The sequence below is a fragment of the Myotis daubentonii genome, chromosome 3, assembly GCF_963259705.1.
Source record: "Myotis daubentonii chromosome 3, mMyoDau2.1, whole genome shotgun sequence".
NCBI lineage: Eukaryota > Metazoa > Chordata > Mammalia > Chiroptera > Vespertilionidae > Myotis > Myotis daubentonii.
In genome coordinates, this window is record NC_081842.1 from 56,680,394 (window position 1) to 56,707,913 (window position 27,520).

The window sequence follows — 27,520 nt, forward strand, 5'->3', positions numbered from 1 at the left end:
ACACCTCTACTGCCTGAATGCTGACTCCAATCGTGCTGGGAGCAATCTGGGGCTACAGACATCATAGGTTTATGGCATTTCAGAGTTATAAAAGATTTTTAGATCCTACGGCTCAGGAGTTCCTAACCTGGGGCCAACAGATGGGATTCTGTACTAGTCCTTTCATTGTCAGATGAGGAACCTGATTAAGGGGCATAGAGATTCTCCCCAGGTTACAGAATTCATTGGAGGTAAAGTAATGCAGGGGATTGGATCCAGATTTCTTAAATCCAAGTCCAGTGGTGCATCCACCACGCCAACCCTGTCTCCTCCATGTCCTCCACCACACTGAGACTTCCCGGAGCCGCCCTCTCTTTTACCTCCTCACTGGAAACTAGGTCATTGCCATCCCTATAAAAGATACAGAGTATTTGGTTGATGGAGAAAAGCTAATTTCCAACTATCCTAGGAATCATAAAGACCATTTGCAATGATTTTGGCCAAATCAGAAAAATGCTAGCTTTGATTTTTCTTATCAGGCTCATTGTATCTTGCTCACTTTGACCCTGGGAAGGAAACAGTTAAGCAACAGATCTGCATTCCATACTGTCTCCTTGGGGAGTTGAGGGTAGGGGGAGGCAGGGGATGGGTGGATGGGTGGGGATGCACTTTCAGGAAAGAAAGAAGTTGAGCAGATCAAGCCTTGTAGACATGTGAACTACAGAATTTCTAGCAAATAAATGAATGACACTTGCTCTGGAATGCCTTTAGTAGAATAGATGTGGCCTACTGATCCAGGACATCTTATGGTAAATATACCTGGAATCTGGGGCTCTATGGGCATGGCTCCCTGGAAAGTATCATGTAAGCTATATAACTATTTAAGTAAAAGGTGGGTACACTTCATGACCAAAATGGCTCTCTTCAGGGTAGGTGATATAATACATCATTTGGAAACCTTGTATGTTGATCCAGGTCCCAGCACATCCTGATACTGCCAGACGGGACTTGGAACTACTGGCAGTCCCAGACTTCTCTCTCTTTTACCTCTGCCCTAAGATTATTTGTATCCTTGAAACTATAGTCACGAGCCACTTAACTATGGGGACCCATCCTGAGAAATGCATTATGAGGGGATTTTGTCATTGTGTGAATATCATAGAGTGTGCACTAACAGAAACCTGGATGGGCTAGCCTATTACTCCTAGGCTACAAGCCTGTAAAGCATGTCACTATATAAAACGATATGAGACTAAACCAAGCACAAGAGAAAATGCTGCAATCAAGAGAAGAGTAAACATGATGTATATGAGGCTGCTGCCAGGATAACACAGATACTGTTTTGCAGGAAACTTTTTTTTAGAAGTAGAAAGAGTACACTCTAAAATAATAAAAGAATAGTAAATGCATGAACCAGTAAGAGTCATTTATTATCATTACCAGGTGTTATGTACTGTACATAACTGTATGTGCTGTACTTTTATATGACTGGCAGTGCAGTAGGCTTGTTCACACCAGCATCACCACAGCACATGCACAATGCGTTGTGCTACCACATTATGATGGCTACACATTGCTAGGTGTTGGGAATTTTTTCAGCTCCATTATAATCTCATGGGACCACTGTCATATATGCCATCTATTGCTGGTCAAAGTGCACTTGGTAAGATATCCAATTAGTGAGCATCTGGTATGAAAATCCAATCCTTTGTGTTATCTTGGACACATTCCACATGAAGAAGGGAGCTTTGCGTGCCCACAGAAAAGGTGAACTGCCCAGAGCACATGTTTGGGAGGTAGAAGGGACCACTTCTCAGCTCTGTCCTTGGTACCACTCAGTATAATGGTGTCATTGTTCACAAAGTTAGTTTTCCTCCCCAAACCTGAACTTCCCTGACTCTCCCCACCACTTTCCTTATTCTAACCCGCCCACCCTTGTTTTCACACATCATCAAAAGTAACTTCTAGGCAGAAACATAAGAGAGAAATAAGAAATATACTTCAGTTCACAACAGAAAACACCAATTAGTTTAACTCCCAAAGCAATTTGGCAAACCTACTAATCACCCAGCAGAGCCAATAAGTTCTACTCAGATCCTGACGATAGTTTATGATAAGGAGAAGGCTCCACATTTCATTTACACCCCAAAGGACAGTTGCAGCAGATTTGCACAGAGAATATTGAACATTCAAACTGATATATAGTTTTTACTTTCACGTAACACCTAAAGTGAGGAACCCCAGAGGATACTGATAATTAAATATCAATTTATTTGGAATAAAACTGACTTTAATGAGAAAATAAATCCCATGTTATTTATTTATAGGAAAAGCTCAGCAAACTATTTTTCTTTTACTTGGCAGGCATTATGCTACCAGCACATTTAAAAGAGGCCGAAATTATCTTAAATGTTTTTTCCAATAACTCTACCACTTCTCCACAACCAAATTCCCATGACTTTATTTTTTCCCATCTCAGTTACGTACACAGTCATGTCTTCCTAAAACATTCAAGACAGAATGAAAGCCCAGAGCCCACCCTCCATCTGTCTAAAGCGAGACACAGGACAGCCATCCACTCCCCACTTCCTCCCTGTCACAGAATTAATCCCCGGAACCTCAGCCTTATGGGTTTAAAAGGGAGAGGTGAAAAGCTGTCTTTCTCTTAGAACTGCATCTTAACTGATTTAAGACACTGTCAGTGTCGATGGGGGAGTTAACCCCCCAATTCCTGAAAAGGCTTGGGGAGACTTAAATTTAAAACAACAACACAAAAATAAATTTAAAAAACCTTTTGGCATAAGAAAAACCATTCTGTGGGAGAGGAAAAAGGGAGGAGAATTACACACAGAAATCTGGGCTAAGGAGAAACTACCGTGAGTAACCGCAGAACTCAACGCTAACTCTCTGGCAGTCAGAGGACCAGAGGACCTAAAGGTAGAAAGCACTCCAGTCTTTCAAGAGAGAACTGCCCCGCCCCCTGCGAGCCCCACCCTGAGATCTTATGAGAAATTCTGGGTCTTTATATTAGAAACTCCAAAACGTAAAGAGGAGGACAGCTTCAACAGCAGTTCCGCCCAAACAGCCGAGATGTCCTGCCCATTGCTATTTCTGACACTAGCCCTCGGCAAAGGCCATGGGCAGGATGCCGAGTGTAATTCTCTAAGTCATCTCTGCAGAGTCGGATGACTAGGGTGCCTGGGAGCAGCAGCCCATAGTCCAGCCGTGGGCAAACTACGGACCACGGGCCGGATCCAGCCCGTTTGAAATGAATAAAACTAAAAAAAAAAGACCGTACCCTTTTATGTAATGATGTTTACTTTGAATTAATATTAGTTCACACAAACACTCCATCCATGCTTTTGTTCCGGCCCTCCGGTCCAGTTTAAGAACCCGTTGTGGCCCTCGAGTCAAAAAGTTTGCCCACCCCTGCCATAGTCTCTTCTTGGAGACAGGAAGGAGGTTTGAAGGAGGAGGCTGCAGGGGAAGGATGGTGCATGGCCCTGCCCTGGCCCCTAGCGGCAAGAGAGGTCCAAGGCCCAGGCTCACTGCTGCCCCCACTCTGCTCATCCTGGAACGACACGTGCTGAGCCAGGGAGACCACGGACCTGACTGGTGGGCACACTCTCTAACATGAATAGAAACCCAGATTGGAAACTAGGCTGGTTTTCAGGGTTTGTGCAGCCAGAATATGTGAGATTCTGCAAGCAGGAGCTGAATTGCTAAACATGAGCTGATTTTCATTACATTTTCTCTGGAACTATACCACTTATAACATGCCCTCTCACTATCCTTTGCATTTGAGGAACAACTGGCAAAATATTCAAACTTAGGGAAAGCTGCACTTACACATCTTAAGAATTCGGATAGACAGTCGTTATATAACTGCCTATGATATCAATTTCCCGGGCTTTCTGTGGGGAAATGTCATATTTTCAGATTGTCAGCACATCCTTCTCTGAGAAGCAGCAGCCCAAACTACTTAGTAGTTTACATCATTTTATTTGACTTTTAAAGAAAAGATTTTGGAGGAAACCCTAATCTCTTGGTTGGCTCCACGAGAACCTCTAATATATGGGATCCTACAGACACCGAGTGTCATTGTGGTTTGAATAGGCACTCTTTGATCAACTACTTTCCCTCAAAAACCTTTAGTCTGACAAACCAGAGATTACGGCAATGGCAAGTACTTCCCTGGGTCTCCATGCCCACCCAGACTGGCACTGCCCCTAAGACCCCGGCCCCTGTTCTTTTCAGAAGCAGGGGCCACGAGGGGGAATCTGCCCCAGGAGGCAGGGACAGGGGAGGCGTAACCTACCAGCCAGTGGCTGGGGTGGCAATCACTCAAAGTGATGCAGTGGTGGGTAGGTGGGAAAACAGTCACCCCTGTTCCTGCTCCCAGTTCCCCTCTTTCCCCCAGTGAATGAGCGTCTGGAATTTGAAGGGATGGGACATGCAGACTGGAGCCAGCGATGCAAGCACGGGCTCATCGCTCAAGTTCTGGTCAAGGATGGGCAGAGGAAAGGCCTTCAGGTGGAAGCTCTCCCATCCTTGACAAAGCAGGACCCCCTGGGCCTGGCAGCGGGTAGGGGGAGACACCGAGGGCAGGGGAGGTACCTTCAGGAGCAGTTGGTACTTGGTGATCCTCTGGACGGGCTTGATCAGGTAGGAAGAGATGGAGTTGGCCAGACCGTGCCGCTGCTGTATCTCCTACAGGATGGAAACGAGCACCATCAGACACGAACGGGCATGTGCATGTGTGTTCTGGGCAGGAGGCAGGTGGGGTAACAACAGAGGTGAAAGGAGAAAAGGTAGGCAATTATGAGAAACTTCTGTGATGGGGAAAGGGGATGAGAGACTAAGGTGCATGTAGAAATAGAAACGAAGAGGAGAGATGGCAAAAGGGGAGAAACTTTTGGGAAAGAAGGCAGATTTGTGAAACAAACGGAACTTAAGAAATACAGACAAAGGTAGAGGAAGTGATCAGGTAAATAACAGGTGGAAGCGTAAAGGAGAGGGGAAGATGTGGAAGTGAAGGAAATAAACTCAGAATGGAGGACCTGAGAGGGGGATGAAAGGAAGGTGAGAATGAAGGGAAGGCAGAGAGTGAGCTCTGGTTTCTGTTCTGACGGCTCCCGAGTCTTTGTCGGCCTGCGGTCTCCCGCTTAGAACTGCACAGGACAGATCTCACTTCCCATTTCTCCTCTCTTCAGATTTCACACATCCCACCCTAGAATCACCACTTTTCCTTGTCCACTGTGATCAATGGTAGAGACTCCCCTCATTCTTCAGGTCTGCTGAGCTGGAAACCATGGTCATTTCCAGTGTTTTTCCCTCTGTGATCCCTGACCCCTGGGGAGGATGATTTCCCTGGCCACACTGCCCACACCCTTCATGCCCAGGATGTGACCATGGCTCCCAGCTGTTCATGCCTCTAGTTCTCATGTTAGTTCTCTCTCTCTCCTACCTCCAAAATGATCTATTCCCCAAGGTCTAGGTGCTATGAAAATTAGAGAAGGGTGAATTTTAGTCCCTTCCCTAAAGAACCTCTATGCTAGCTAGCTGATAAGACACACACATATGAAAGAGAGAGCAACCGAAGATGACAGAAAGACTTCTCACTGGCTACTGCCAGGAAGACCAGAGAGGAGGCCCTGCCCTCAGGAGTGATTTTACAGATAATGCCTTCATTGGGGCTTAGAGGATAGGGAGGGGTGGTGAAGTGGGAAGTTGGAGGGATGGTACTCAACAAACAGGAAATATATAAAGCCACATGCACAGGGAATAAGCATTATGTATTTAGATGACAATGAGGACCATGCCTGAGCGGTATAGAGGGTGCACACCTAGATTCTAGAAAAAGTGAAAAATACAGCTAGATAAGCAAGATGCTTTTAGGGCATTGATGAGGTTGAGCTAGAGTAAAGCATTAGGATTTGATGGTGAGCTTCTCAATGCAAAGCACTGTGGACATTACATGGAAGGAAACTATGGTGGAAGCAATGCTTCAGAAAGAGTAACGGAAGCCTACAAGCAACACAGGGGGTGGCGGTTGGGAAAGAGAGACAGGGAGACTGAGGTTACTGCACAAGCCTTAGTGCAAACATAAAGTTACCACATGATCCAGCAATTCCACGCCTCGGTATCCAGGGTGGGCAAAAGTAGGCTTACAGTTGTCAGTACTCAAAACACAGAGTGTATCCTTGTGTTATTATTTATTATTGTATTATTTTCCATATGGGCAACTATTACTATGAACAACCTACTTTTGCCCCACCCTGTATACCCAAGATAAATGAGAACATATGTCCACACAAAAACTTGCATGCAATGTTTACAGCAGTATTCTTAATAATATGGAAAAGGAGAGTACAATCCAAATGTCAACCAACTGATGAATGGAGAAACGGAATGTGGTGTTATCTGTACAATGAAATACTCCTCGGCCGTAAAAAGGAACGAAGTACTAAGACATGCTACAATGTGGATGAGCCTTGAAAACATCATGGTATGTGAAAATAGTCACAACAGAACACATATTATCTGATCCACTTTTATGAAATATCCAAATAGGCAAGTTTAAAGAGATAAAAAACAGGTCACTGGTTGCTTAGGCCTGGGGGGTGGGGCGGCGATTGCTTTTTGGGATGATATAAAAATTCTAACACTGACTGTGGGGATGGTTGCACACATCTGTGAGTATACTAAAGCCATGATATATAGTTATGCCTATTTATACCTATATCTCCAGGTGTGTAACATGGGGGCTTGCCATGGCTAAGATTAGTGAAAACACAGTGTTAGGAGGAATAAAAGAAACACTGAAAGTTACGGCCTGCTATGTGTCCATGGAGGAGGGTGAAGAAGAGGGAATGATTAAAATAAATTATTCCATTTCCTACCATTTACCCCAGAAAGTAGCAAAGTGCTCACTCATTTGCCTCTTCCCTACAGGTGTGTAGTCATAGCAGGACTTGTTCAAGGATGATGGGCAAAACAGCTGGCAGCCTGACTCTCCTTGGGCAAATGAACGTTGTGAGTTAATCTGGGGCCTTGGCAGGCAGCACGGGCAATAATGCACCTGACAGTCCTCCGTCTCTGACAAGACACCCAGCTCTGGGAAGGCTGCCTGTGGAGCAGCGAGGAAGGGGCTGCCTCACATCTGGAGTAGAAAATTCTGGACCATGTGAATGTGGGAGCCTTTCCAGGCCTTCAATTTTCTGTGCTCTCTTTACAATAATGGGTGCTAAGAGACCGCCTTTATTAAGGGTTTATCTCTTCTATAGAATGAGGGCCTAAAGCAGATGGTTCCTACCTGTGGAACTTAGAGAAACCCTTCTGATGGATTGGGAAAAAAGTTGCAAAAATGATGCTTTCCAGAAAGTGTTGGGAACAATCAGGAGAGTTTACTGCTCTCCCTCCCCACCTCCGGGACAAGCTCTGGGAACTCCCACAGACTGGAGTTCTGGCTTCCACTGGCCTTCCCAGCTAAGGTAGAGGCTAATTAGGAACTAACTGGGAAATGGAGGATAGGGTGCAAGATTTGGGGAATGACTTATTAGACAAAGTCCAGAAACTGGCTAGAAACAGGAATATGAGGAATGTAGGACTAAAGGAAAATACAGTTTAGCACCAGACTCTGTGATGTGTACAAAGTGAAGCAGGCAAACCATTAATCAACCTCAAGGGGCTCACAGTTTGGGGAGGTGTGAGTAATGGAAAGGCACATGGTTAACCTGCCAAAAGGCAAATCATTACAAATGCAATACGAGAGACACAAAATATCATGTACGCATAGAGGAAGGGAAGGATTCCTGCAGAAAGCAACATGTGACCTTTAAAGTAAAGGAAGAATTCTGAAGAGTGACTTTGTGTGGTTGTGCACACAGAGCATGCCTATGTGCAAAGAGGGATCACAGTCCATTTTAGGCAGAGGAAGCAGCATGAGCAAAGGTAAGAAAGTAGAACAGTCTACGGCCTGCTCAGAGCTCAGGGCGAGTGTGTTCAGAAAAACACAAAGTGGAAGACAGGACACAGTGCATTTACAATTTCAAAAAGGCCCTTCTGGATACTGTTGATGAACAGTCCACCAGAAACATCTTAAGGAAAACACATTATTAAGCAAAGATAATGGTATAAAGCATTCCATAGACTCTGACAACAAGTTAGGGAAGCACTTTGCTTGGATTTTCTGTTTTATCACATCTAACCTCAGGAATTCCAGTTGGGACCTTTAGAACCCGTTCCATGTTAATGCTCCATTAAAACAGCACATAAGCTTTTTTTCTTGTCTGGCTTTCTCCCACTCAAGTGTCATTCCTCCACCGAGCAATAAATCCTTGTGGAATCATTTCTGTTACGGCAGTGTCAGGCTAGAAAGATGCTCAGAGAAGGTTTATTCTGTAAACTTGAGTATGGGAACTGTAGTTACATGTCTGTATCCCCCAGGGGGCCCACCACACTATCTGGCATACAGTAGACATTTAGATATTTATGGAAGGAAGGAAAGCAGGCAGGCAGAAAGGCAGACTGATCCTATGCAATAAAAGGGTAATATGCAAATTGACTGTAACAGCAGAATGACCGGGAACTGGTCGCTATGATGCACAATGACCACCAGGGGGCAGATGTTCAACACAGGAGCTGCCCCCTGTTGGTCAGTGCGCTTCCACTGTGGGAGCTCTGCTCAGCCACAAGTCGGGCTGACAGCTGCAAGCGCAGTGACGGTGATGGAAGCCTCTCCCGCCTCTGCAGTAAGACATCCCCCGAGGGCTCCTGGGCTACCAGAGGGGTGTCTGACTCCCAGCTTAGGCCTAATACCCTGGGGAGTGGGCCTAAGCTGGCAGGTGGACATCCCCCGAGGGGTCCTGGGTTGTGAGAGGGTATAGGCCGGACTAAGGGATTCCTCCTGAGTGCATGAATTTTTGTGTACCAGGTCTCTAGTTAGGTGATAAAACATTCTGAATTTCAAGTTTTTGTCACTTCTGATATGACTATCAGAATGGCCATCACTGCTACAGTCCCCCTCTCACTGAACTTCCTTTTCCCCTTCATTTCTTCTCTCCCTCTTGCTCTTCCCTTGCATCCTGTAGTGACCCACTTGGCTCTGTTCATTTTAGGTCACTTTCTGGGGCCCAAGACTACACAGACTTGTGCCATCATTCACCAACAGGACTGGCTCCTCATTAAAAAACCAAAGGATCTGAGGAGACCTGTCAGCTCTGACCCTTCTCCGGGCTTCTATTCCACACATGTGCTCGACCTTAGCTGCACATTACTCTCCCCCAGCCACTTAAAAAACTCTCAATGCCCAGCTCAGACCCAGGCCAATCCTCACAGAACCTCAGAGGTGAGACCCAGAATCACTATTGTTCAAAGCTCCCCAGGTGACTCTATGTGTAGCCAAGACTGAAACAGTTGCATTAGAGTAGGGATTCTCAAACTTGAGTGGGCATCAAAGTCACCTGAAGGGTGAGCTAAAACTCAGATGGTTGGGCTCTAGCCCTAGAGATTCTGACTCAATAGATAGATGTGGAGGGGGAGTCCAAACTATGCATGTCTAACAAGCTCTCAGGTGATGATGATGTGGCAGGTCTGGGGACCATACATTGAGACCCCTTCATGTGAGGGAGCTGTATGTGAAGGAGAAGTGAAACCTCTTAGTCAACCCCTGCATCACAGCAGGCGCCTCTACACATGAGATTTATGGCTACTTCGGTTTGGGGTTGAGGCATGGAGGCAAACATGCCTTGTCCAAAATCATAGCACTTGGGCTAGAATGGGGTTAAACAAAAGACAAACACTGATCCCCATGCTTTATCCAGGAGATAGAGGTTTGGGATGGCCAGTAAAGAAAAGCGAGGAACAAAGTGAGTAACCTATTATCCCAAGGTAATGAAGCATTTCCACCTGCCTGAATGGCTCAAGAATGGAAAATCACAGCTTACATCAAAGAAGGTGCCTGCATGCTCCAGGATCAGCTGGTTGGAATCAGGTTTGTTTTTACAGTAGGTGACATACATCTGAAATTTGTCTGCCTAAAAAGAACAAAGACAAGAACAGGTAAGTATCCATTCTCCCTTCTGTTGACTGTGTCTAAAGGGTCCAGCAGGGGCTGTGTAAACAGATACGGTGTGCCACAGGATTATCTGTGGCCAATGTTCTGGGCTTATCTGGTCCATGCTCCCCAAACTTTCAGATGCTTTTCTCCTAACAGCAGGAGAAAGCTCACTGAAAGTAAGCTCATTTTAATACTAGTCAGTGCTGGAAAGAATAAGCAAAAACCAATTCACATATCATAACGTATTCTGCAGTTGGACAGCATTTACTTAGAGATTATCCCCTTTTGGGGATTACCTACAATTGTGCTTCCCATCTTGAACAATGACAGCATTTGCTTGGAAAGCAAAAATCAAGGCATGAGAATGAAGTATGATCTCAGAGTTAGATCTGCTTGTACTTCAAGGGTCTCCATGGGGGGTGGTTTGCAGGGGGTGTCAAGTGACTACGCAGCCATCCCCAACTTTCCGAAGCAATGATGGGGGGAGGGGAGGCAGGGGGACCCTCTTGGCCAAGGTCTGAACAATGAGTCCTAACCAGGTTGTTACTTCAAGTCAAGAACCTTATGGCTTGGTGAAAATTCATTTCTTATTTCTCTCAGGACCCTCTGGATTAATGCTACCCACCCTTTCCACTGGGAAAGGTATGTGTATTTTGGCCACCAAGTACTTTCCTGTTTGTGAAATGCTGCCATCTTGGTGCCTACAGAATATTTGGGGTGTCCTCTTTGAGAAAGCAGCCTAGATATGCATTATACCTGTAGCAGGTTTCATTTGATCCTCATGCATGAGAACCCTATGCAATGAGTTGCATTATCATCATCCCCATTTTACAGAAGTGAAAACTGTTCAAAAGTGGTAGAGCCTGGGAACGCTGACTTCAGGCTTCCTGGTCATAGCCTTTCAATACATTATAAATAACTCTTCTACCATTTACTCCTGCACTACACTCATAGGTAAGATTATAGGACTTAAAGTCACCTTGGGATAATTCTTGGCAAGATGTGCCTGTTTTATGCAATCAGCAAAGGATTTCTGAAACTGGTTTTTGGGTTAATATACTACCTGGAAGGCATTCATCATCCCTAAGAGATGATGCGGAATCATATTTATGGTTGATTGTAAGTCAAATCCAAAAATTGTGTGAAACAAGATTTAAAAATCCCTTCATTTACTGGTCAATCTTGTCTTCTCTACATTGGCTGTGCAAGGAATCGTAAATTGCTTATAAGCATTAACGTGAAGTATGCTTGGGCTCATGTAGTTAGAGGTAGAAAATGTAATAGAACAAAGTAAGACAGCAGTCTGAGACTTCCTTAAGAAATGAGAGAATGCCAGGAAATAAACATGAAGGCTTCATGAAAAGAAAATAACTCAAGACTTGAACTGTGGAACTGACTGTGATATTATGTCAGGGGACTAGTCGATTTCCCAGCTCATTTGAAATGTATCCATCTATAAAACATAAAAGATAACCATAGCCCTGCCTATTCCATAACTCTTGAAGAATGAAGCTATTTTGAAAAGTAATTTACCCATTTTGAGCAGAAGTTATAATGAGACAACAATTATTAAATATTAGAACTCCTGACCTGTGGGAAGAATTTCCATGTTTGGTGGCACATAGAGTCCTTCGTGACCTTCTCGGGAGATCTTTGCATTCATATCACAAACCTTAGTTGAAACTAATGTGATGTGGAGATGCTAATGGAGACTACTGTTTCCACTCACGTAATTAGAACTGGTACATTCAGCCCATTGACTTGGCCCATGACAATAGCACCTTGAAAGAGAATGCCTTGACACTCATCCTGCAGGTCAGAACTGGGATGGATACCCAAAGAGTGTGTTCTTCTCTAGCAAGGAAGAAAGTGTACCCAATGGCTTGGTGGCTTGATGTCTTCCTAAAAGTCTGATTCCCTAGTCCTCATCCAGTTAAAAAACAAACAAACAAAACAAAAATAGTCGATGGAGCCAGAGTAGTCCTCTATCAAGGATGGTGGTCTTGTTCCCATCTTCTGATACCTTAATTTTAGAAAGTGCTAGAAAATTTAGCACAGCACCTGGACACGATGTCTAAGGACTTTTCCCAAGGAGGGCTCTGCTCCTCAGGGAGGGACTGCTTCTCTCAGATCTACTCATGGCCCTTTTCTACAGTCCCTGGTCCTCTGTTAGAATGTCAGTGATACATTCTCAGGTCAGGCACCGAACAGTGATGCCATCTGGCGTCATCTTCACTCCTGGGAAGCATGGGGGATGGGAGAACAGGATTTCAGGTCAGTTACCCAGGTAACAAAGCAGTGTCCCACATCCTCAGGCAGCTGCTCGTACTTCTCCAGCTCTTTGAGGAAGATGCTGTGAGGGGAGAGAAAGGCTAAGTCAGACATCTCTGTACTGCTGACCCCCGCTCCACCCCAGAGGACTGTGCTGAGGCCAACTCAACCTCGTAAACCCTCAGTTATTTACACATGGCTTCTCCACTAAGTGATAACGTGGTCAAACATAGTTTTAAATATGTTGGAACTCATTTCATTAAAATGTACATTAACTGATTAATTAATGCTACTTAAAATAATAAAGTTTACCTTAGGGGTTTATACTTCTCAGGCTGAAAGTAATGAAATATTGTATTTGTTTTGGGCCTTTTATTTTAACAGCAACTACAAGCCTATTTTTATACAAGCCACCTGAATACTCTGTAATATTTAAAACATAGATATAAATATAAAAAAGAACAAATTAATATCATCTGTAATCCCAGAGGTAAAGTGGAAAACTTTTAAATCCTACACAACTTCTTTCTAATTATTGGCCTTCTTCCATGACAGCCAGTTTGCATTAAAAAATAAGAGTTAATGTTTCCTAATGCAGACATCATTTTGGAAAAAAAGTTAACAGAGAAAAAGTAATAATCCACTTCAAAGTTGAATTGAATTACTACTGAATAATCTGCTATTGTGGACATCTGTGCCATGGCTCCTTTCTGTGCTAATAAATAATAAAGAGTTGACTATAACAACTTCAAAGTAAGATATTACTTTCTTTGAGTTCAGAGAATATAAGCTCTAATAAGCAGGAATCACTGGAATAGAATTAGGTTTTTTTAAAAAAAATCACACAACGTTTTTCAAATTAATAATTATGAGGATGTAGTGATACATGCTGATGGAAATGAATGATGGTGTAATCTTTACAAAGGACAATTTGACAATTTATATCAACATTTTTGTCTCTGCAATTTCAATCCTGAAAAATTTCCTAAAGTTGGATTCACATGTGCCTAAGGTGGTGTACATACATGTGTATTCACTGTGATACTGTTAATAATAGCAAAAGATAATCTGTAGATGGCACAGTAAACCATGGTACGTCCACAGAACTGAGTATTACATAGCTATAAAAAGTAACAAAGCTTCCTATGTTTTCATATGGAAGATCTCCAGGGCAGGCTATTAAGTGAAAAGAGAAAGGTATGGAAGAATGCAGATAATACCCTGCGTTTCGTCTATGTATGAAATATATATTCTTATTTCCAACCCAAGAAACTAATGATCAAAGGGTACAATTTCAGTTATACAAGGTAAATTCTGGGGATCTACTATATAGCATAGTAATACCTATAACTAGTAATACTATATTATATACTTAAAATTTGCTAAGACACAGATATTATGTTAAATGTTCTTGCCTAATAATAATAATAATAATAATAATAATAATACCAGTAATAATAACAGGAGAAAGTTTTAGGAGGTCATGGATATATTTATTGCCTTGATGGCAGTGATGGTTTCATGGGTGTATACTTATCCCCAAATTCTTCAAGTTGTATATGTTAAATGTGTACAGCTTTTTACATATTAATCATACTTCAATAAAGTGATTTAAATAAAAAATTTCTACCACAGGAAATCAGGTGAAGGGTTAGGGTGAGATAGTGATGGATAGAACTTCTCAGTCTATACTTTATATTTAATGTTGATTTTTAAAATTAATCCAAAAATTAAATAAAATTATATAAAGCAGTTCAGAATTATTTTACAACTTATCTCTAGCATTGGAAAAAATAATTTTATAGATTTGATTTATTCTACCTGGCTCCTACTGGCCAAGCATTCTTATCGTATTTTATAATTACTATTAGTTATGGGTTCTGTGTGTGTTCTCTCTTCAATGACATGACACAGAACAATGTTGGTTTTCGTTAAAAAAAATAGCTATGTGTAACTTAAAAATACTTGGTAAATCATATTTGGAAAGCTAAAGTACTAATAATGATTGGTGGGATCATAGATTTTTTTTTTTACCTATCTGCAATTTAAATTTTCTACAATAAATTGGTATTTAGTTATAAGAAGAAGTCACTTGAAAATTTTGGGGACTCTGAGCAGTACCCATTTGGTGATAATCATCTTTCCCCTAACATGTGAATTTTAGAGTATCTGATCTAAATCATGAAATAGTGGAAATTAAAATGCAACTTGAGCTTTCAAACTGCAAATATGCAGAGCTCAAAAGTCAGTAACTCCGGAAAAGTTCCGAAAATCACATTTATTACTACTTTCAGAAAAATTGCAGGTGACACACATGTATTTAATATAACTTCCAAAATAGAGACAGGAAAAAATAGTACATCATGCTGTAATTAAGGATTAAATCTTTCTCAAGACCAAAATGGAAACAACCTTTTTTGTTGCAAAGAGAAGCAATCTGGCTCATTCCTGTATACATCATGTTAATTCTGGAAAATTTCCATAACAACAATACGTTAATATATTATTATAATGTTAATAATCTATTTTTAATATGTATTTTTTGTTTCTGGAACTGAATTCTGGAAAACTCTTATGATGTGGCTCTTTCCCATGAGGAACACAGAAAGATTTGATGTACAATATCTTCACAAGCAGTTTTGCCAGAAGGCGTGAGAGGTTTTTACAAGGTCATTTCTCACGTTGGCCTTCAGTATACCTCTCAGGGAAGACAATGGGTGGAAAGCCAGCCCTGAGCCACGATTCACTGAATAGGGCCTGGGATGCGGGCTGAGTGCCTTGGCAAGGGGGGGAAGAACATCTGAGGAGCTATTCCAGGACCAGGATGGGTGACAGAAAATGACAGGAGAGCACAGGAGGCAGAGAGAACTCGGAAGAAGAGAGAAAGAGGAGAAAGGGGAGACTCTGGAGGCCCTGCACTCGGATAACGCTCTCGGGAAACCTCCGCCTGGGCTCTCTCAGGACCTCACTCCAGGCCCCTAAACTCTGCTTCTCATGGCGTATGGGCCCTTCTCCTCCAAAGGCGATCAAATAAATGGTACAACCACCTGGATCGTGGCATGCCACACAGGGTATAAAGTTATATTTTTGCTCTATTTTTATTTTTTATAATTTTTAATTTCATTTTTGTAAGTCATGGATGTACATGATAAAAAACAGACCACCCGTCCTCCTGGCCCCCCCTCAGAAGCACGGCAGTGACTAATTTGGGGTGTGGTCTCTGGATTGAATGGGTTTCTTTTTGGCTTTCGTTTTTTGTTGATTTGTTTTCTATTTTTTAAAAATTTATTGGGGTGACATTGGTTAATAAGATTATATAAGTTTCAAGTATACAATTCTGTAATATGTCATCTGTATATATTTTTTGTCTTAGGAGTTGCAAGGATACCCAAAATAAACTAGTGACCTGGCCATTTATAGTTAATATTAAACAGTGGTAATTATAACCACAGAATTGATAATTGATGCTGAAAACAGTGCTAGCAATTTTATTAAAAGTCCTAGTAATTTTTGTGATAGCAGCTATCATAAGGAAGGGTGCAGTTTGAAAATCCTTAAAAATAAAAGCACTCTAAAATGAATTAAATGCATAGAATATTGTTTGTTTCTATAATTAATATCTTTCTGGAAAATGAAGGTTTGAACAGCAACCACCACCAGTCCACCCTTCTACTGACCCCATGTCTCCCTTTCCTCTCACAACCAAGCACCAGGTAAGAAGCCAGAGTTCACGCTTAGTCAAAGTTGTGAGGGGTCTTCCTAAGATTCATTTTCTCATCTTGAAAATAACACCTTCACAGGGGTTGTTGTGAGAATTTAACAAATCCACATAGTTAAAGAACCCGACACAGTGCCGGGCACACAGTAGGCCCTAAATAAACATTAGTTCTCAGGATAAGTACTTTCTAGTCTTAATAGAACCACACTCTCTTTGGGAAACATACATATCTCATACTCTCCCCAACTCACAGAGACATATATAGGGAGCTCCCCCGACTAAGCCCTTGTTAAAAAAAATCTATAGCAGATTACCTTCCCATAAACCATATCCTTTGGAAATCTTGATTGGGTGTTAGTGCAAGAATTGGATTCCAAAGTCACATATTTCAGTGTGGGAAATGAATGCAAAAATTAAATTCCAAGGTCACACATTTAAATTTTGGAAATGCTGGGGTAGGCTGGTTTCTTTACTGCAGAAAATCCTACAATCCGATCAGGTACATTGTCAGTTTCTGAAGGGATTAATGTGCAGTGCTTCCCAGACGACTCTGTGAGTGAACACTTTCGAAGGGAGTATCTGACTCTGCCTGAAGGAACACTCTTGGAAAACCCTCATCAGTGGTCCCCACGCCTGGCTGTGCACCTGGGGATAGGAGCTGAGTGCCTGCATTGCTTAGGAAGCTCGCTGGGCAATCCTACTCATCCGGTCCACAGACCAGCACGTGAAGGTGACTGCGTGAGAGGTTCCAGTGTGCTTCCACTCAGCGGGTCCCAAATGATGCCACATTTTGAAAGAAAAGGTTAAGAATTAAAGAAACTATCTTGTGCTGCACATATGAATTCACAACTTTGAGTAAGATAGTCACTACAATCTCAAGGTACTTGTTGAAGGCAAGTGGCGATATTAAACTCCATTTTGCTTTTTAATTTGAAGCTTATGAAGATTATGTAAGTCTGATCAATATCATTCCACCTACTTCAAATAGACATGATAAGTTTAAATGAAAGCCCAGAAGGTCAGAACTCTCTTCATAAATGATGGAATATTCCACCTCATCTGTTTTATAGCAACATCTTGGTCCTCACCATTTCAAATATTATACATAACAAATCGTGAGAGAATGAGCAAAGCAAGTAGTTTAAGTGTATGTGTGAATGTGCGGTTCTTTCAGAAATGAATAAAACTTTTGCAAGAAATGTCAAGATCTAAGCAATGTCATTTCTCTATTAAATTATTGCAATGCAATATATGATGCAGTTGCTTCATGAGAAAGATGCTTCCCTCTGGCTTTGTACAGAATCCGTGAGATGAAAGCGCTAACACTTACTGGTAGAAAGCTTGCTGAGGCTCATCATTAAGCACTATGGAAACAGCACCATTTGAAAGGTACCCTGAGTAGATTTTGTTTTCTTCAAAGATAAATGTGGCCTATAGTCCCAGTGCTACTGGAAAAGTGTGTCCCTCTCTGAGAGGCCCACGTGGTCCAGCAGCCAGACCTAGACATTGAGGGTGCAGCCTGCACTTAAAGGATGTAGTCTGCATGAATGTATTTGATGACTTTGTGTAAGCATGTATGTGCACATGTGTATGTGTGTGTGCACATGCGTATGCATGCATGTATGCATGTGTGTATGCATGTGTGTGCAAGTGTGTGCGCGCGCGTGTGTGTATGTGTGTGCTCTTAAGCATGTGTACTCGTTGGAATGCTGGAGGTGATGAGAAGGGGAATGAAGGCTGGGCTGTGGCACGGAGGGAGGTGAGGAGCAGGGGGAAGAGAACAATGAGGAGAATGCATAGAGTTGGAGGTCGGTGGGGAGAAAGGTATCAGGCTGGCTTATTCGCAGGAAGTACAGGACATTGCCTCCTTGTCAAAGCAGAGCTGGGTTACTGCTTCCACACAAGGGTAGAGATCATTTCTGAAAAACCCCTCAGTGACCAAGAAGATTCAGAGCCCAGCTATACGAAGCTCTAGGTAGCAGGGGCTGGGACAGCTACTAAATGAATGGAGGTGTCGGGCTATTCACGGAAGAGCCTCAGCACAGTCTGGTCACCCAGGCTGAGCCAGAAGCATCACCCGGCTCTGCCCTTCACTGCACATAGGAGGCTCAGCCTGGGTTAGGGATGAAGGGAAAGGTGTGCAGAGCTGGACCCCTGCAGACCACATCTCCACCCTCAGCCTCCAACCTGGAGTACCAGCTTACCAGGCTGCGCTGCTCCCTGTTGAACAGGTTTTGCTAACATTTCCTAATTTTGTTTTAACTTGTGTGATCACATGAATCCAGAGCTATTTGCATAAACATGTAACAAGTTTAATGTTAAAATAAGATATAAAAATGAAGCTCACATTTAATATGTACCCATTAATGTGCTATTTAGCCACCAGGCATGGATGCTAAGCAGTTGGCATGTAGGACTAATATCAGCATGACTCTGACACGTCCAAATCTATGTCTAGACTTTGTCTTGCCCTGGGTATTCCCCAATATCCATAACCAATACCAATGCTGACAGATACGAAAAAAATCAAACAATGAAACCACAGCCCAATTTTTACATAGCTTTTCTGACGGGCTCTGCATGGCCTGCAGTTAACCCTCAAGTGTGGGTTTAGGGCCACGAAACATCACAGCAGGTGTTCCCTTTCCTCTCTCCTTGGCATCTGGATTTTCAGAAAATGACCTTGTGATGTAACAGGGAGTCAGACAGACTGAATTCTTTGGCTGTGCTGCTGATTGGTTTGGGAAGGTCACAAACAAACTTCATAAGCTCCAGTCTCTATAAAACAAGGGCGTAGAGAAGAACTAGATGATCTTGAAAGGCTTTTCCCCAGGCTTTTATGTTCTGTTATTTATGATTTTCTGTAAACGGGATAAAACTAATACCAAAGGCATCCAGAGGGGAGGAGAAGTACAGAAACATAGCGTGTGCATATTTTAGCCAGGGGAGTGTGTGCTGGGAAGGGGTGGGAGAGGCAGGGAGCAGCAGCAGCCGCATGCAAGCCTGCAGACCTGCCTGGGCTGCACGTCCTTTGTCTCAGCACCTGGTGGAGCCAGTGCCTCGCCTGTGACTGCAGATGGACCCACTGTGTTTCAAGGGGTTGTCAAATCAAGATATTGGTGTAAATCAGCACAAAGGAGGAAGAGGAGGAGGAGGGAAAAACGGGAACCCAACCTAAAACATCAGCATGCATCACACATAGTGAGGATGTTATGTTGAAAACATAATTCCCTATCATATATATCAGCACATAATGTATAATCATTTTCTTTGGTTCATGCTGAAAATGTCTGAAAAGCCCCTTGCTGATTCTTGCGCCTGCAACAGGATGTTAGCCCCAGGGAGGGCTAGGTCTTTAGCCATTTCTCTCCTCTTCCCCTAAATACTGCCTCCCCTCCCTCCCTCCCTCCCTCCCTCCCTCCCTCCCTCCCTCCCTCCCTCCATACCTCCCTTCCATCTATCTATCTATCTATCTATCTATCTATCTATCTATCTATCTATCTATCTATCTATCTACCTACCTATCTCCTCCACCCATTACTGCCTCCCTCTCCTCTCACTCTTCTCCCTCCTCATCTCTCCTTTTCCCCTTATCTTCCCACTTCTCTCTCCCTCTCACTTTTCCTTATTTAGGTATTTTATCCCACTCACTGGCTCTCCCCACTTCCTTTGTGACTCCCCCCCCCCCGTCAGACCACCATTTCTAATCCTCATTACTTCTCACTACCTCCCCTCACCACCTCTCCTTTCCCCCGCCTCAATCTCAATCTCACAGACACAGATGTGACAAGACGGTCTAACCGGGGTGTGACAGCCAACCTCTCCCCAAGGACTCCTCCCATTGCCCCTCCCAGCCTCCCTGCTACAGGCCCCACTCTCCTCCCTTGGAGGGCTTCGCTCTATCTTCCCCCCCTGAGGGGGCCAACTCTAGCTACAATACCCTCGTATTTAAATTCCACCTTAAATGCCCTCCCCTCTGTGAAGCCTTTCCTATTAGTCCAATGGAAGCTATTTCTTTGCTCCTTTTAGCTGCATTTGTGCTCACCTCCACCCTATCACAGGTGCCTCGCTGCCTCCTGGAGCTCAGAGGGCAGAGACTGGGTTTCACTCATCACTGTACCAGCTCCACTCCAAACCAGCACAGTGCTGGCCCAAGAAGGAACTCCGGGAAGATGACAAAAACGTGGCCCTGGCCTTTCCCATCACTTCCTCCACCTCATCTTCACCCCTTGCTGCACGCCACCCTCTGCTCCTGGCTGACCCTGGCCACCTGCTACCTTAGCAGGCTGACCCTGGCCTGGCCAGTGCTCCCACTTCAGTCCCACGTGGCTCTGGCCCTGGCTCCCTTGGCCATGAGCCTGTGACTGCCAGGCTGGGAGTGCCAGGCCTGGAGGGAGGGAGTGTGCAGAGGCCTATCCAGCCCTGGCAGTTGGTTCCTCAACTTGCTTTTCCAAGTCTTGCTGAAAACTGACTTATTTCAGACAATTGATGGGAGGGTGTGGGACCTGGATGACATGCCTATGGAAGAAATGAGCTGGAGTATTTCTCAAATGTGGGGATCCACATGAAAGCGGGTTAGGTATGAAACCAACCAACCAGATTTGGCAGTCCCAGGGGTAGTCTGTGGAGTGGGGAGGGGGAGAACAGACAACTGGGATCTCTGCCTGACCTTTAAGGGCGGGGATGTCACACCCTAGGCAAGTCCCTGGCTCTTCTGGGTCTCAGTGCCTGTATCTGCACTTGGAGATGGCTGTGCCTGACAGTGAAGGAGACCCTCTGAGCCTGACGGCAGAGATTTTATAAAGATGTTCCTGCTCACACTCACATGTATGGCCCTGTCTCCAAATAACTGAAAAGGAAAAAGGAAAGTTCACACTTAACTGAAGGGGATGAATATTTTTAACAAACCGTGGTCCTTGCCAAAGATGAAATTCTAATAATCAAGGCAAACCAAATAAATGATTTTCCTAAATCACAAGTTGTAGGTTAGTCAAAGTGGGGAGACTGCATTAACACACCCACACCTGTTTGGGGATCTATTTATGGAATATACTATGGTATCTGAGTGCTCCTGGAATGCTTGGCAGTCCACAATAGAACTCGGTCTAGTCCTTGCTTATATAAAGGTAAGTTTCATGACCTTTATATTCAGTTCTGTAGAAAAGAGATGGAGGGCGAAGGACTGGAGGGTAAAAACAAGGTATCATTCCATTTGAACCTCCAATTTGTGTTAAAACCACTACTTGTACGTATTAAATTCTACATATTGAATTATTCTTCTGTATAGAAATTTTGGTACTTGGGAATTTCTCCATTCAGTACCTATATAGATGAAGGTCCTTGAGAACTACACACACACACACACACACACACACACAAATCCCTAATCTTGGTGGTAATTTTTCAAAGTGACACCATTTAAAAGGATCAATACCCTATCACCCCTGGTCTAGGTACTAATTTCCTAGTGACTCAGCTAATTGGCTTATCCAGGCAGTGTCAGTCGCAATCCTTCTCCCCCCCGCAACCCCCAATCTCCCTTCCTCCCTCTCTCCCTTTCTGAAGCATAGGTGGACAACCTGAGCTATGCACTAGAAATGAGAGGAGTATGTTCTCTGTTAGATAGCACTTAATTGTAACTTTGGAAAGATGCAAAAAAGAACCCTTGGAAATTCTCAGGTTAAAAAGTGACCATTTCAGAAAATGATTCCTGAAGAGCAAACAGGGGCCTGGACCATTGCATGGCCCTCCCATTAAGAAGCTCCCAGGAAGCTCCTTCAGATATTCAATCACCTTGCTGGTCTAGAAGTTTCTGGTAGTGATGGGGGGGAAATCATAACTAAGGGTTTTCTCTCCTGTGAGACTCTCACAAACAAAAGACTGAATTGTGACTTGAATGACATTAGCCATAAGTCTGCAAACTAAAGTTCTATTGTTTTTCCATCATCCAGCCACCCATGCAACAACTATCCAAGTTTCCTGTGTGCCAGGGCCTGGGTTGTGCAGTGGAAGACATGATCTCTATGGAGTTCACAGCTCCTGCATTTTCAAAGTTGGGTTAATTGCCATTTTATCTCTTATTTTTTCGAGATTGTAGACGTGCTATGCTTTCTCCATCATTCAAAATGTGTATGGCGTAAGTAGAAATCATACATGATGAATAAAGCCTCAGCCCTCCAGATCCTGTAGGAAATTAATACACAGCTTGATTTTTTTAGACGTTCCTTTAAATTGTGGATAATTGAAAACATTTTTTAATGAGTTTCCTTGTTGTTTCATGCAGGATATACTAATGATTCAGGGTTATGACTAATATCAATTATATGCTATCCAGTGAGACCGTGGCTGCGCTAGGCTCTGTGATGGGATATAGAATCGTTTGCATCAATGCTGAAGAGGCAGTGACCCCTCTAATTCTGTGGGTTCTTTTGACTATTTTATTGCAACGTGTCTTCTTTCCTGTCAGGTTTCACTTTATGCTGCTGGTATTGAAATACCTGCTCAAGTTCTTGATTCTTGTTTGGTGCTTCTAAATTGCTTGAGCTTCAAAACAATCTAAGAGTAAAGCGGCTTTTAGAGAGGATACAAAGGTGACTCTGAAAAGGTAGGGCTTTATCTTGTGACAGCTCTTTCGGTTGCTCAGAGGCTGGCTTTTAATTCCTCCTTGTTTCTTTGTAATATCAGAAATAGGTAACATTTGTTTGGTAGCTGTGTTCTTGACAACTGAATTTATTCCTCTATGGTACGCAGCATTCTGAATAGCTTAACATGACTGTTTTTTAAGGGTGTCTTAGAGTTTACTTTGTCACTGGTAGGGAGGCTTTCAGCTGTTTAAACAACCACCAAACTGGTTCCCATGGTTTAGTAGAGTGACATCATGGAATCAGACAAGGGCATGGCTGTGCTAGATATTTTGTTATACCTGATCAATTTGAAATAAGTATCCTTTCCCTTTATTCACTAATTTGGCAAAAGCAGGGCTCACAGGAAGTGCATGCTGTGATCTCCAAATTTCTATCCTTTATTCTTAGTCAAGTTGGTAAGACTATGAGGAAGGGAGACTTGTTAACTAAATCCCAGAGATCATCAATCAGAAAAGTAAAGTCACATGTCTTACTGCTTACCAGTCCCACATCTTCTCAGGTGTCCTGGAGGAGACAGGGTAATGCTGAGCTGGGCTCAGAGGTCGGAATTTGGAATCAATGGTCAAATATGGCTTTACTGGGGTCTTATTTAATAGGAACGCAGAGAGACTATTTCTATGTCTGAAGATGTCCAAACAAACCGCAAGGAGAATGTTAACATTTGTGATAAAAAAAAGACTGGGAACCTTTATTTAAGTTCTCCAGAAAGTCCGATGGTTTTTCCCTGTAGAGCTTACTATATAATCTGACATGGTTAACACGTCAAGGGAGCTACATCTTGTATGTTCTCTTGACACGGATGCCATTTGATAACATAACAGGGGATTAATCATCAGGAGTGGACAAGAGAGGAGTGATCTCCACCCTGTATTAGACCTTTTAGAAATCAGGGTCCTTTTGCAGCCAACGCTTGCCCCCGACTCATTCTTAGCAAAGGGCCATACTGAGGTCTCCTTTCCTAGAGCTGGGCTGATCAATACGGTGGCCACCTGCCATCTAAATTTATCAAATGAAATAAAGTTAAAAAATCAGTTCTCAGGAGTACTCATCACGCTCCAGTGTCCATAGCCACACGTGTGTCAGGGTTACTGCACTGAACAGCCCAGACACGGCATTTCCATCCCTGCAGGAAGCCCCGCTGGGCTGTGCTGCCTAGAGTCCTGCCTCGGGGCTGTGCCCCTGTGCACGGGCCTCCTCAGGAACTCCGGGAGCTGTGGTTCTGTCTCCAGCATGGCTGCTTATCCCAGTACAAGCCCCGTGGCCTGACCTCAGGACTTACAACACTGCACCTCCATCTCTCACCCCTTCTCTGAAACAGGGTCCTGAGCGAGCTCCAGGACTTTATACCATCAAACTCCTTGTGTCTTGAGATTCCCTATTGGCATTTTGGAAACTGAGTTATTTCCATTACTTAGGTTACATAACTAGTTACCAACGTTCTTGCTGATCTTCTGTTAATGATGGAATATGTGGTTTAATATGTTGTGGAAAAGATACTTAAATCCAGTCTGGAGCTGGACAAAATGAGTCATGACATTTTAGGGCCCTATGGTTCTACTTATTTCAACAAAACAGAGAGGAACAAATGATGTTCTCCCCATAGGATGTCAAGAACTGTGTTCCATTAGGTATTTTCATTATCTATCTACCTACCTACCTATCTTTTCTCCGTTGTTTTGGATGAGATGATGGGATAGTTGGGAGAAAATATTTAGTTGAACGTGAACTTCAGTGGAATTTGAAATCTAAGGCCCACAAGGTGGAACGGTTAGTTAGCCTCAGATGAATTCTAATGTCAGGATCCCCCACAGTTTCAATGAGGAAAGGCTACTTTTATTTCCTCAAAAGCCTGGTTATCATTCTGACTGAGTACAAAGATGCTGCCAGTTAGGCCTCTAAGGAGAACGCTGCTGAGTACTTTTCTCCACTAGGAATTTTGGACAATTGTGGAGAAATATGGGTGAGAGAGAGAGAAGTCTGACAGTGTGTAGCTGACTTAGAAACTTTAACAGGTAACAATTTACTAGGCGAGATTTCCCAAGCAGTCTTGATCCTCTTGTTGGGAAGCCCTATCGTTGGGCATCTATGGCCTTAAGTGTGCTCCGCGGAAACCCTCCACCAACCTACTTGTTATGAAAATCGTAGATCTCCTGGATGTTGCCAAAGATGATGTGCTCTTTATTCAGGATCCCAGGGGGGATCTCCTCCACGCCACTGGTCATTTCCCACAGGTAGGTCTGTAAGACAGCAACAGTTCATCACCGGCAAGAACTGCCACATGAAATACAGACAAAATAAACAGGCCTTCATGCTGTGATGTGAGACTCAGGTGGCAACGCATGCAGAGTGGAAACAGTGGAAACAGTAAATAAGCAGGATGGAAAGGAAGAAAACCGGAGGTCCATTATCCTGAGCTGTTGCTAGGGAAACACACCATGACCTTTGTCAAGAGCACAGACTCCACACTATTCTTGTTTATTAAACCTGTGCATGTCCGAGTGTTTGCTGAGGGGAGGATGCAGAATTTCAGACTCGAGTTCATTGACTGTGTCATGGTTTTTATCTTGAACTCAAGGGTCTTATAAGCTTTTCTGCTGGGTCTAGCTCAAGTCTGAGAAAAGTTTGTTTTCCAAAGCAGTTGAACCTGCCGTGCAATTACCATGCCTCGGGTAGAAGGATTTCCTGGGCTGGCGTTTCTTTTGTGAAGTTCCGGGAGAAGACAAAGAGCTCTCTCCCCTCAAGGACCTGCTGCTGTCGAGGCTGGCAGTTTCCTTATACAGCTGTGGGCTGACGACTGCAGTACTCACCTCTAAGCACTCGTGTAAGTCCCTTACGTAAGCCTTCTCTGTCTGGAGCAGCTCAGCCATGATGAATCTAGAAGGGAACACATGGGCGTTTAGTTGGTTAGAGAGATAATACCTCCCTTCCTGCAAGTGTCACTTCCCCACCCCAGCATTCATGACATGACTGAGCGTCCTATTTTTCTACTTAACCATAATATACCTCTCCCTTTCTTCAGAACTCCTTGCCTCTGAGCATTATCCGAGTCCCTCTCACTCTGCTCATTTACTCTGTATCTCTTTGGAAGGTTTGTGCTCAGCCACATCCGCATCCTCTCTCTCTTTCCCATCCCAGTTCTTCCATTTAGTGATTCTGTGCTGACATGTATGTGTGTTCAATTGCACGTGTGTTTGCATGTGTGCACAAGCATGTGGCACACTTCATATGCATTCTAACCAATTACATAGCTTCAGGTTCAGCTTCCTAAATTTTCCTTAGAGCCCCCAGATGATGATATCTGTGTAGCGGAGTTGTTGACTTACACCAGAGCAATTCACAGTACTGTAAGTTAAACCAGGTTTATAAGCTAAAAATCAACAAATGCTAGGACACCACCACTGAGACTGGGGCAGAGGGGAGGGTAAGGAAACTTTCATCTGTAAAGAGCCAGGTATATTTGTGGGCCATTCAGGTTCTGCTACAACCACTCACTTTGCTGCTGTAGTGTAAAAGGAGCCAGAGACAGTATATAAAAAACAACAATAGTAAGTGTGGCTGTGTCCCAATAAAACTTTATGGACACAAAGGAATTTCATTTAATTTTTACACCACAATATTCTTCTTTTCATATTTTTTAATCATTTAAAAACTAGAAGCTCGGTGCACAGATTCATGCACACTCAAAGAAAATTAATTAGAAGGTGGCCAGCGGGTGGGACTGGACGAGATGGGCCGGACACACCCTGGAGCCAACCTCCTATGGTCCCTCCCTGACCGGCCGCACTGGGGCGGCACCAGGGCTTGAAGGGCTTTGCAGTGTGAGTTGGGTCCCTCCTGCAGGTGGGGTCCCTCAGCCTGGCCTGCAGAGATCGGGCTGAAAACGGTAGTCTGACATCCCCTGAGGGCTCCTGGAGTGCGAGAGGGCACTCTGCAAAGTTGCTGTCACTCAGCAGCTCCTGCGTTGAGCACCTGCCCCCTGGTGGTCAGTGTGCGTCACAGCTACCGACCAGTCAGACAGTCGGCTGGTCGCTTAGCCTTTTATATACATAGATAAAAAAGAGTCTTAGGCTTACAAACTATATAAAATAGGTGGTTATAAACCAATACCATCCAATACATTTAATTTTTTCAAAGCAGGTGGTGGGTCACATTTGGCCTGTGGGCCACAGTTTGCTGACCTCTGGCCTGGATTATCCCGTGTACTTCACACTACTTACAATGGGGCTCATTTGCATCACAGGCTGATGTGCACGAAGCGCAGTGTGTGATCGATCACAAGCACAGCACGTGTGGACGATGTTAGGGGACTGCTCTTCAGCCTCCCACAAAGAGCAGCTGGTGCTGCGGGTCTACAGGGAGAGGGCGCCCTTCCGCCTCGGGCCCTGATGACAGTGTGGGTGGGCAGCTGGTAGGTGTAGGCTGCACTGGGCTTCACTGCAGGGTACCCACCTAACTTCCTTCTTTCACAATTTTTTATTAGAAACGGTGCTTCCCAGCTGGCAGGTGCTACATAATAATATATAATTTAGCACCGAGTATGTATTCATGCTTATTTTAGATTTTCAATGTTAGTTTTTCCTGGGAGTAATTCCAAGGGTTTCATCCCAAGAAAATTTTGAGAACGATTATCCCCAAAGTGTCCCCTGTTCAAAATTTCACAAGAAATATTAAAATGAGCAGCATCTTTTCCTGGACCTTTGTTATGGTAGGATTTTCCTTAAAGCAATACATTGTACTAGTAGTGGCCTTTCTATTAATATTAAAGTCCTGATTTCATACATTCCCCTTTGCTGGAGTTAATTAGTCACTCTTACTATTCTTACTCTATTGGTAAAGTGGACAGTGCAT

General features: G+C 43.6%; 1 protein-coding gene across 19 annotated transcripts in view; it reads right to left on the reverse strand.

Annotated features, from left to right (window-relative positions):
- KALRN (kalirin RhoGEF kinase) overlaps positions 1-27,520 on the reverse strand; it is a 646,808-nt gene that overhangs the window by 206,524 nt on the left and 412,764 nt on the right. For all 19 annotated transcript variants that reach the window (XM_059687615.1, XM_059687614.1, XM_059687613.1 and 16 more), the window contains exons 24-28: positions 25,480-25,546; positions 24,800-24,909; positions 12,323-12,392; positions 9,927-10,016; positions 4,597-4,689 (exon numbers count right to left, since the gene is read on the reverse strand). In XM_059687615.1, coding sequence (XP_059543598.1) covers positions 4,597-4,689; positions 9,927-10,016; positions 12,323-12,392; positions 24,800-24,909; positions 25,480-25,546 — 430 coding nt within the window. The remainder of the gene's footprint in view (positions 1-4,596; positions 4,690-9,926; positions 10,017-12,322; positions 12,393-24,799; positions 24,910-25,479; positions 25,547-27,520) is intronic.